At 42.1% G+C, this 12,408-nt stretch overlaps 1 protein-coding gene across 1 annotated transcript in view; it reads left to right on the top strand.

Annotated features, from left to right (window-relative positions):
- The first annotated feature begins 5,482 nt into the window (after nucleotides 1-5,482).
- LOC311149286 (DENN domain-containing protein 1B-like) overlaps nucleotides 5,483-12,408 on the top strand; it is a 161,105-nt gene continuing 154,179 nt past the window's right edge. Inside the window, exons 1-2 of the mRNA XM_084186414.1 lie at nucleotides 5,483-5,675; nucleotides 6,345-6,409. Of these exons, the coding sequence (XP_084042540.1) occupies nucleotides 5,659-5,675; nucleotides 6,345-6,409 (82 nt within the window). The 5' untranslated portion in view covers nucleotides 5,483-5,658. The remainder of the gene's footprint in view (nucleotides 5,676-6,344; nucleotides 6,410-12,408) is intronic.

Raw genomic sequence — 12,408 nt, forward strand, 5'->3', positions numbered from 1 at the left:
TTTTGGCAAACTCCAAGCGGGCTGTCATGTGCCTTTTACTGAGGAGTGGCTTCCGTCTGGCTACTCTACCATAAAGGCCTGATTGGTGGAGTGCTGCAGAGATGGTTGTCCTTCTGGAAGTTTCTCCCATCTCCACAGAGGAACTCTGGAGCTCTGTCAGAGTGACCATCCGGTTCTTCTTCACCTCCCCAACCAAGGTTCTTCTTCCCCGATTGCTCAGTTTGGCCGGGCGGCCAGCTCTAGTAAGAGTCTTGATGGTTCCAAACTTCTTACATTTAAGAATGATGAGGGCACTGTGTTCTTGGGGACCTTCAACACTGCAGAAATGTTTTGGTACCTTCCCCAGATCTGTGCCTCGACACAATCCTGTTTCAGAGCTCTAAGGACAGTTCCTTCGACCTCATGGCTTGGTTTTCGCTCTGACATGCACTGTCAACTGTGGGACCTTATATAGACAGGTGTGTGCCTTTCCAAATCATGTCCAATTAATTGAATTTACCACAAGTGGACTCCAATCAACTTGTAGAAACATCTCAAGGATGCTCAATGGAAACAGGATGCACTTGAGGTCAATTTCGAGTCTCATACAAAGGGTCTGAATACTTATGTAAATAAGGTATTTATGTTTTCAATTTTTTATAAATTTGCAAAAATGTCTATAAACCTGTTTTCGCTTTGTCATTATGGGGTATTGTGTGTAGATTGATGAGGGAAAAAAGGGCTTCAAGGGCTCGGCCTCAAGGGCTCGTCCCAGGATCCTCCATCTTGCAGCAAGGATCCCAAAGCAGTTCTGTAAAATTATTCTGGCTCTTGAGTGGCGGTAGTTGTAGATGTTCTTGGCGTCATCAAGGCCAGAAGAACCCTTGAATAAAATAAGCATTTCCATTTGTATTGAACATTAATAGGAAGGCTATCAAATGCGTACTGTAACAACTGTGTAGCCTATGCTTTGGACATAGTCCCCCATCCTCTTTTATGTGAGGCATATAATTACAACGTCTATATTGGGATACATTTCACATCATGTGTATAGTCATATTTATTTAGCATATCTTACCTGGATATAGTCGCATCATATTTACCCTCAGAGGAAATGCCTCTTCTCCCACAAAGCCATATGGGCTCGGTGTTTGGGTCCCGGCCAGCCCTCTGTGTTTGGTAGCGGCAGCTGGCCTGCCATGAGTTGGGAGTCGAACTTGCTTCGTGAGAAGATTTCTGCATCTCCCTCCCGACCGTATGCACCCACGTCGATCAGAGTGAAGCGGTACTTTGCATTGCAGACTGCCATCAGGACCATTGAGAAAAAGCCCTTGACTCCCGTGTGGCGCAGGGGTCTAAGGCACTGCATCACAGTGCTAGCTGTGCCACTAGAGATCCTGGTTCGAATCCAGGCTCTGTGGCAGCCGGCCGCGACCGGGAGACTCATGGGCGGTGCACAATTGGTCCAGCGTCGTCCAAGGTAGGGGAGGGTTTGGCCGGCAGAGATGTAGATTAGTTTCCCACGGGGGGCCAGTATAAAAAACAAAAAAACATGTATGCATTCACTAACTGTAAGTCGCTCTGGATAAGAGCGTCTGCTATATGACTAAAATGTAAATGTAATGTAAAATGTAGTTATAGTACTCGCTGCCCGAGTTTGGATCCGAATATGTTTTCCGTCGACAGCTCCTGCACAAAACGGATAATTCCAACAATCCCCAAACTCTCTGGCTATTTCTGCCCATTTTGCCACCGCGGGATAATCAACACAATTCTCCTTCAGGACATGCCAGATAGCCTGGCACACTTCCGTGACGATGGCACAAACTGTTGAGATTCCTAGATTATAAATCGCAGCGATACTTTACTGTGCTGCCACTCACCAAAAACTTAAATGCTTCACATAGGTTGGACAAGAGACAATGTATTCTCCATCGTCCCCTCTCTTGTAGTGTTCAGTGGACGAACTTGCCGTTTTCTCAGTCGTTTTTCTTCTTCTTCTCCTCCTGTGTAGTAAGAGCAGTTCAAGCTCTTGCTGTACAAGATCTAGCAATTGCAATTCATAGAGAGACATGTTTGCTTCTGTGGCTAAAATTCAAAAGGCACTCGCACATCTGAGCTATCTTTGTTGCCGGTGCATGGTAACAGTTGAATAAGATGCCTAAAAAGTAGCGTTGTAAAGTATAGAACACCAGACTAGCTAGACATATAGCTAGCTAACTAGCTAGCTAGCTAGCTAGTATTTGTAAACAAAAAGGAACATAACACCAGATCAGGAAGTTAAAATGTTGTCGCTAGCTACAGTCAAAGAGTGCCTTGGACCCTCTTGCTTGGTAAGCTACTCTGGTTCCCCAAGCCCCCTAGTGGATATACACTACACAAGGCAGACCTCCTCTCTGGGTGGAAGGCAACGACGATCTCGACAAAAGTGTGTGCTGCCCCAAAAAACCTGACTCCGTCGTTCAAAAGGGTGGAACTTGTAGCCAGCCGCCTTTATGCTGAAGGAAGCATCATAGCCATAGGCTAGGCTGCATGATTGTGAATGGATAGCTACCTGAATAACGAGCCAGTTGCATCTGTCGGCTTGTCCTCTTGTGTGTTGGGTTTGATGTGCTTCTCGAAGAAGTCTTGAGCTTCCTTGGCAGTTTAAAATGCGTGCGTTGTGTTTGGAAGGTCAAGATGAGTTTTGCTGGGTGGATGAAGCTGCTTCTCAGGTTTAGCTTGCATAGCTGGGAACTCACCTCATTGTAGGTCTCCCTCTGTTTCAGCAGTTCGGCACTCAGGTCTGGGTATATGCTGATCCTCTTCTTTGCATTGGTCAGACCCTGGATTCTGCTTGACTTCAAAGCTGTGGCTCTGTACAATCATACAGCGAGATCCGTTCCGGAGAGGACCCGTGCGATCCGCAATGTTAATCAGCGGCATGGGACCCAGCTTCTCCTGTTTCAACAGTTCATAGAAAAGATTGCTCATGAAGGAAGTTGGGTTGCCCGCTTCCACACCAGTTCAAGTCCTGTGACCCGCACATTGAATTCACAGGAATGATTTTCGAGTGATTCTCTTTTTGGAGTTTGATTATGCCTTCGAACCTAGCTCGCTCTGTTTCCAGGTCATGAAGTCGCACCTCTGTTGCATTGGCTGTCCTTTCCAAACTTTCCACTTCGGTTGAATAGGTATCCACTTTAGCAGTGAGCACTGCCAATGATTCAATTACAGGTTTTAATTGTAAGTCAAGGGCAGAGGTAATCTCCTCAAAAACAATCTCTGTATAGTAGCGGCCAGCTCTTTCTGGTGTTGAGAGACGCCATGTTCCCACAGTTGAATTGTAGACAGACAAATTCTTGTCACACAATGAGTGTCCCACACCTTAATATGATGTTTAGCATTGACAAGTTTTACGAAATAAGTATGTTAATTCATAGTAATTTGCAAAAGAAAGCCACGAAAAGGGCACACATTTCAATGCATGCCACTGGAACTGGAATTCCAGACTTCTGGTGGCATTTTATTTTGATCCTCTATCTTTGGTATGTATGCTAGAATGTTTTACATTTCCAATGGACATCACTGTCATTATATACCCTTACAACTGTCCTGTTTAATAGGGTTTATCCTAATACGTTTTTATTTTTTGCCTCAAATAATTTACAGTGGGCAGTTTGTATAGAACAGCCACTGCACTGTGTATGCTTGCCTTATAAACTGTAGATTGAAATAAAATATACTGTGAACCAACCCTGTGTATGTGACTGACTGGGTCATCTGCATGCCACAAGACTATATGCCACCCTGCTGATCTAAAGCCTATAGTCTTCAGCTCTCAGGCAATGTTACCCATCACACAAGCATGATTTACCAAACCATCCCTATTATACACACACACAGACACACACAGAGAGAAATAAAATAAACGTTGAACCACATAAAGTGGTGTATTTAATCCACAGTAGGCTATTCCCTCCTGACACCAGCCCTGTGTGTATTGTGCATATAGGTAATGCTTTTGTGAAGGGTGAGACAGCACCAGCAGGATCCTTCCATTATCATATCATAGGAGAAACCTGCAACAGCATGTCCCAGTCTGCTGCCACTTAATTACCTTCAGTCTGCCTGCAGGAAACTGGCTCCCAGCCAAGTCTACTCTCAAGAGGGCTAGGAGAGATGCACATCACACACACACACACACAGGCAGGCACTGGTTTCAATTTACCACGGGACAAATATGGGCTAACACAGGGGCTCCCTCCCAATAGTTAATATAATGAGTCAGCATCTTCGGCTGGGCTGCTAAGAGTTGTGTGTGAATTATAGCCTATTTACTGCAGCAAATGTGGAATGCATGCACAATGCCCAAAATATGCAGCACAGGAAATTCCTCTGCATTAAGAGAAGCATTTTACAACAATCAAAAAGCTCTGGTCATGTTTGTTGCAAATGACATCAGATCCAGGCAGTCGAGTGAAGGTGAATAACAGACAAGAACAACCTAGGGTGCGACTTCCATGCCGTAGCCTATAACATTACACATATTACACATATCCTGGGGCCCCGTGTATCTCAGTTGGTAGAGCATGGCGCTTGCAACGCCAGGGTTGTGGGTTCGTTTACCACGGGGGGCCAGTATGAAAAAAAACGTATGCACTCACTAACTGTAAGTGGCTCTGGATAAGAGCATCTGCTAAATGACTAAAATGTACACATCACTGCTCTTACTTGTGAAGAAGTCTCCCGAGTGGCGCAGTGGTCTAAGGCACTGCATCGCAGTGCTAGCTGTGCCACTAGAGATCCTGGTTCGAATCCAGACTCTGTCGTAGCCGGCCGCGACCAGGAGACCCATGGGGCGGCGCACAATTGGCCCAGGGTAGGGGAGGGAATGGCCGGCAGGGATGTTTGTAGAGCATGGTGTTTGCAACGCCAGGGTTGTGGGTTCGATTCCCACGGGAGGCCAGTACGAAAAAAAAAATGAAAAAAAATATATATATAAAATGTATGCACTAACTGTAAGTCGCTCTGGATAAGTGTCTGCTAAATGACTAAAATGTAAGAAGCAGTCCCTATTCCACTTGTGTAATAAAAAAACATTCAACTCCATTACTAAACATTTACTATGAAACAATATGATAAGGAAATCAGATTTAATCAAGGAGGGAGAAATTATGAAACCACTCCTGTTCTGAGGATTTGGGGGACACTCCAATGTTTTTATCAAACGAGGTGACGTCACTAAATTTGACAGCCACTTCCTGGTAGTATTTGTTGTGGAAATACGGTGGGTTTAGCCTAGACGGGATACAGTATATGTTGCAATTGACAATAATGTACTTTTCGTAGCAGGTTAGGAGAATTTACACACCAGGTTACGATAATTAACGTCACAGGTTAAGATAATTAGGGTTAAGGTTAGGAAAAGGGTTCGGGTTAGCTAAAGTAAATACACTTTTAACGTCTATTTGACATAAACCGTATCCCATCTAGCAATGGCCAATACCGTGGTACTGAAACGGCCAGCTGCACAGATCAGGAACAAGGAAGACACATCGCTACTAGATACAACACATATTTGAAGCATGTCTTTACTATCGACAGGTATCATATAGAAAGGTTGAACAAGTTACGGACCTCACGCTGCTTCAGAACGCAAGCTTGGTCTCGAACAGCAAAGCAAAGATGTTGTAAACCATGGACAGCAGAATAAAGTAAGAGACGAGTTTATTTACTTATAGATTATACATAAATGTTTTATGGACCGTTATTAAAAGTGTGTGAATTGTACAACAAAACGCATGGCGTGATTTAAGATATCTATAGTTAACAGTGGAATTATTTAGCTGGCTGTCTGGCATGCTGAGCTAGCATTTGGGTCAGCCTAGTGCTGTCTCGCGCTAGCTGACCAATTAGCAAGCCTGCTAACGGCTAGCCATACATCTTCATCAAGTTGCTAAATTAAGGAGCCTGTTAGCCTAGGATCAAGCTCACCTATATTCTAGTTTTTAAGGGTCCTAAAGTAAACTATCATCTGGTATCAATACAGACTTGTAGGTATAAGGCATTTCCCTCCGAATTTTTGCTAAATTGTCAGCTGCCGCTAGCTATCATCAAGTTATTTCTCGACCATCAAATGAATCACGCGAGAATCGAATTGCTTTGATGTGTGGCCAGCTCACAGAGCGAACTCGACAGATTCCTTTATATGAACTGCTTCATCACGATTTATAACTACGATTTATAGCTAACTGTCTAACTGTGTGAAACTATATTGCATATATTGTTGATGTAGCTAGTTAGCAATTGTTGCATACCATAAATTGTTTGTACACAGACGTTTATTTTGCTCCTAGCTAAAGACAATCTCGTTTTTATTACAGCGAGATTCCCGAGAGGACGTTTGATTTGGTACTACAGATTGCATGCCCAACATCTGAAAATGAAGGTGGGTAACATAACATGAGCATGTTTGTGTTACACCACACTTCCTTATTGCTTTGCCTTGGATGGAGAGAGAGAGAGATAGACCTGAATATACTGTTTTTTTCCTCGGCCTAGTTAGTATCATACACACTGCCAGACTATACTATCAAGACACTTCAGCAACAGAAACGTTTGCCTTTATAGAAGCTGTGAATAGCATGCCCGTTTAGGTCAAATACTAGCAAACTCTTAGAGACTGCAGATAACAGACATTAGTGAGAGTCGCATGCTCACCAGACATGGCATGAGTCAGAGTCCACATTGGTACAGTAAGGCTACAGTGGAGCTGGTGATTAGGTATGTCTGTGGTGTTATTAGGCTTGGCCCCGGACTTCCAGGCTGTTTCACCAATATAACAGGACATAAAACAGGCTTACAACAGTCAACAGACTGACACCTGGTGAAGATCTAAGGCTAGGTTAAGGGTTGGAATGTTGACTAAGAAAATCACACTTAGTTGGGAGCATAGATTCCAGTGTTTGGAGTCTTCTATCACTATCACTCACAGGGGATGAGGGAAAGTTAAGGGAGTAGATGTTTTATGAAAGTTTTTGCATTATGATCCAGATCCACCCCCTTTTCATTTTCTTGTGACTCACCAAATAGATCAATCTACTGTATTTTTAACCACAACAACCCAGGTTCCAGCAGCGACACCCAACAGGGACTGTTTTGGGAAACGCTGAGTCCAAACCTTGAGCAGCCAGCATCAGCTGTTCTTTATATTTGTGATGGTCAAACATTCCACCAGTCGAAGAGAGGAACAGAAAAACATAGAATAACCAGGGAAATGATTCCGGCCACCAAAGAACGGTTCCAACTTTTCTGAGTAGCCTATAGGAAACAAAACAACCTATATTTCACATTGATATCCAATGTCCACCCTTAAGTCAAATATCAGGTAAAAACAGTTGTATATATTACACCAGCTCTCTCTTTTTCCCCCTCAGTCCTGACATTAAAGAGGTGTTCTGTGGATGGTTCAGTGGTGCAGCTGCTGAGCTGACCAGAATAAGGAGGGAAAGTTATCTTTGGACGTAATGAAGATATTAGATTTAAAACCAAACTCATAAACCTTGGGCCTGTACTGTAATAACTGGCTTCCCTCTCAGTGATCCAGGGTCAGACTCGTATCCGGAGCCAGGCTCTCAGGAGCTCACATCTACATTACACTCCCCTCAGCTCCCATGGAACAACCAAATGCTGATACCTCATTGGATAAGTGTGCTGCTACAGCTGTATACTACCTCCTCATTGGACAGGAGAGTTGTAGGGTACAGGAAGTGGGTTATGACATGGATGAATGGCCAGGCATTGGGAGAGGTTGTTAGGGTCACAGGAGATCCAGAGAGATATATTTGTTGCAAATTGAATCTTGTGATTTTGACAGGTTGTTGTTTTAGAAAAATGGGTTTCAGATATCGAAACAGGGAATCGATCACAACTTGCAATTTTTGATCGATTTCCCCTTTCCTTTAAAATTGGCCTGGGTTCTAGTCTATGGGGATGTGTGGAGTGATATGTTTCTTCTACGCTGCTGGTTATGAATTAAATAGATTGTCTTGTTTTAAGATTATATTCAATTCAGATTGATGAATTGTTTGGGAGCATGTGATGTGTACTTACTATAGGCCTGTATTAAGTTGCTATGGTGATGCTGAGCTCCACTATGTGCTTTAGACTCGGTTCCTCATGACATGTTTGTCTTGTTGTCTTTGTGTGTGTGTGGTATTAGATAGTGTTCTTTCTGAGTCATAATGGACAGGCTTTGGCCTAGCTGTGAGACGCTTCCTCTATAACTCTCACCACAGCCCAGCCATGTAGCTCTACAGTACATGCGTTAGGTCCGCTGCCAAAAGCACCTTGCATCTATCTACCCACTGCCTTCACATGGCTAAAGACAATTCATTTGATATAGATTTGATTTCCAATAATTTTATCATAAACTGAAATGTTTTCACAGCTAATAGTTCTCATATTTCAACCTCTTTTCACGTTTTTATTGTTTCACTTCCAACTAGTTAACGATATCGTAGAAGGTTTTAGTGGTGATATTTTTTACAGTCCTTTGTGCCTTGGTGTCAGCTGTAAAAGCTGTGAAAATTCAAATGGGATGTTGTGTGGGCCTATCATCGATAGAACTCTACTCTACCCTACATTAAACAGACAAACTGTAAGAGTGCAACAGGTTATGTTGCACTCTTCATCCACACCAACCACCTATGATAAATATGCTTAGGTGTTTTTCGTGGGCTGTGTAAAATAGGGACCTTTGTAGCAGTTGTAAGGGCAGATTATTATAATTAATATCATAATTATTATTATACAGTTGAAGTCGGAAGTTAACATACACTTAGGTTGGAGTCATTAAAACTCGTTTTTCAACCACTCCACAAATGTCTTGTTAACAAACTATGGTTTTGGCAAGTCGGTTAGGACATCTACTTTGTGCATGACACAAGTAATTTTTCCAACAATTGTTTACAGACAGATTATTTCACTTATAATTCACTGTATCAAAATTACAGTAGGTCAGAAATGTACATACACTAAGTTGACTGTGCCTTTTAAACAGCTTGGAAAATTCCAGAAAATGATGTCATGGCTTTAGAAGCTAATTGACATAATTTGAGTCAATTGGAGGTGTACCTGTGGATGTATTTCAAGGCCTACCTTCAAACTCAGTGCCTCTTTGCTTGACATCATGGGAAAATCAAAAGAAATCAGCCGAATTCTGGGGGGTTGCTTACAAGCCGAAGAACACCATCCCAACCGTGAAGCACGGGGGTGGCAGCATCATGCTGTGGGGGTGCTTTGCTGCAGGAGGGACTGGTGCACTTCACAAAATTGATGGCATCATGAGGAAGGAAAATGATGTGGATAGATTGAAGCATCTCAAGACATCAGTCAGGAAGTTAAAGCTTGGTCGCAAATGGGTCTTCCAAATGGACAATGACCCCAAGCATGCTTCCAAAGTTGTGGCAAAATGGCTTAAGGACAACAAAGTCAAGGTATTGGAGTGGCCTTCACAAAGCCCTGACCTCAATCCTATAGAACATTTGTGGGCAGAACTGAAAAAGCGTGTGCGAGCAAGGAGGCCTAAAAACCTGACTCAGTTACACCAGCTCTGTCAGGAGAAATGGGCCAAGATTCACCCAACTTATTGTGGGAAGCTTGTGGAAGGCTACCCGACATGTTTGACCTAAGTTAAACAATTTAAAGGCAATGCTACCAAATACTAATTGTGTATGCAAACTTCTGACCCACAGGGAATGTGATGAAATAAATAAAAGCTGAAATACATCATTCTCTCTACTATTATTCTGACATTTTACATTCTTAAAATAAAGTGGTGATCCTAACTGACCTAAGACAGGGAATTTTTACTAGGATTAAATGTCAGGAATTGTGAAAAACTGAGTTTAAATGTACTATGGGGAAAAAAAGTATTTAGTCAGCCACCAATTGTGCAAGTTCTCCCACTTAAAAAGATGAGAGAGGCCTGTAATTTTGATCATAGGTACACGTCAACTATGACAGACAAAATGAGAAACAAAAATCCAGAAAATCACATTGTAGGATTTTTTATGAATTTATTTGCAAATTATGGTGGAAAATAAGTATTTGGTCAATAACAAAAGTTTCTCAATACTTTGTTATATACCCTTTGTTGGCAATGACACAGGTCAAACGTTTTCTGTAAGTCTTCACAAGGTTTTCACACACTGTTGTTGGTATTTTGGCCCATGCAGATCTCCTCTAGAGCAGTGATGTTTTGGGGCTGTCGCTGGGCAACACAGACTTTCAACTCCCTCCAAAGATTTTCTATGGGGTTGAGATCTGGAGACTGGCTAGGCCACTCCAGGACCTTGAAATGCTTCTTACGAAGCCACTCCTTCGTTGCCCGGGCGGTGTGTTTGGGATCATTGTCATGCTGAAAGACCCAGCCACGTTTCATCTTCAATGCCCTTGCTGATGGAAGGAGGTTTTCACTCAAAATCTCACGATACATGGCCCCATTCATTCTTTCCTTTACACGGATCAGTCGTCCTGGTCCCTTTGCAGAAAAACAGCCCCAAAGCATGATGTTTCCACCCCCATGCTTCACAGTAGGTATGGTGTTCTTTGGAGGCAACTCAGCATTCTTTGTCCTCCAAACACAACGAGTTGAGTTTTTACCAAAAAGTTATATTTTGGTTTCATCTGACATTCTCCCAATCCTCTTCTGGATCATCCAAATGCACTCTAGCAAACTTCATACGGGCCTGGACATGTACTGGCTTAAGCAAGGGGACACGTCTTGCACTGCAGGATTTGAGTCCCTGGCGGCGTAGTGTGATACTGATGGTAGGCTTTGTTACTTTGGTCCCAGCTCTCTGCAGGTCATTCACTAGGTCCCCCCGTGTGGTTCTGGGATTTTTGCTCACCGTTCTTGTGATCATTTTGACCCCACGGGGTGAGATCTTGCGTGGAGCCCCAGATCGAGGGAGATTATCTGTGGTCTTGTATGTCTTCCATTTCCTAATAATTGCTCCCACAGTTGATTTCTTCAAACCAAGCTGCTTACCTATTGCAGATTCAGTCTTCCCAGCCTGGTGCAGGTCTACAATTTTGTTTCTGGTGTCCTTTGACAGCTCTTTGGTCTTGGCCATAGTGGAGTTTGGAGTGTGACTGTTTGAGGTTGTGGACAGGTGTCTTTTATACTGATAACAAGTTCAAACAGGTGCCATTAATACAGGTAACGAGTGGAGGACAGAGGAGCCTCTTAAAGAAGAAGTTACAGGTCTGTGAGAGCCAGAAATCTTGCTTGTTTGTAAGTGACCAAATACTTATTTTCCAGCATAATATGCAAATAAATTCATTACAAATCCTACAATTTGATTTTCTGGATATTTTTTTCTCAATTTGTCTGTCATAGTTGACGTGTACCTATGATGAAAATTACAGGCCTCTCTCATCTTTTTAAGTTGGAGAACCTGCACAATTGGTGACTGACTAAATACTTTTTTTCCCCACTGTATTTGGTTAAGGTGTATGTAAACTTCTGACTTCAACTGTACATATTACATGCATTTTATGGACACAGTATATTTTACATTAGTTATAATTTGTTTGTTTTTAGTCCCATCCTTCAGCTACCCTCAACCCCTCCCATCTATCTCTGAACACCATCCAGTTTTGATTTCTATTTGCCATATATTTTTCAACTGTGCTGTGATGTTTCACAAAGGTTCTGAACCTTTCTATTCTCATAGTTTCTACAGATTGTAAAGTAACGATAAGCATTATTATATTATTGATCGAATGACTATGACTTTTCAGATCACCCAGCAGTGCTATTTGCAGAGTTAACTCCAGGTAAATGTTGCAATTCTTCAGCCATTCCTGAACCTGCGAACAACAATAAGCTACATATGGACAGTACCAAAACAAATGATCTAATGATTCTCTTCGCAGCAAAATCTGCAGAGTTGGAATGGTTGTATCCCCTATATATATATATATATATATATATATATATATATATACCATTCTATTGGTTACAAGAATTTTGTATAATCATTTAAATTGAAAAACTCTCAGATTTGAATCCGGCGTTGTTTTGTCTGTCAGTTCATAAACCATGTGCCATGGAATTGGTACATCGAAAATCTCTTCCCAACTATTTTGCAATCTGTATGGCACAGCTGTATTACTTTTTAAGACATGAAACTGGTATATTCTTTTATTTAGCACTATTTTCTTTAACCAATTTTGGTCTTTAATGACAGACAAGTTCCTTACTTTCTCCCCCTTCCACTTACAATTTTTGTAATTTTGGATAGAGCAGACATTTCCATATGTTTTTAGCTGCATGTGTGACAACTCCACCAGTCCTTTTTATGATTTCATTTACAAAGATTATACTGTTTTAAAACATTATTTTTCCCCCAATTAAAAAATATAAAAAATAAAATATCT

Source organism: Coregonus lavaretus (genome assembly GCF_964263955.1).
Source record: "Coregonus lavaretus genome assembly, chromosome: 21".
Classification (NCBI taxonomy): Eukaryota; Metazoa; Chordata; class Actinopteri; order Salmoniformes; family Salmonidae; genus Coregonus; species Coregonus lavaretus.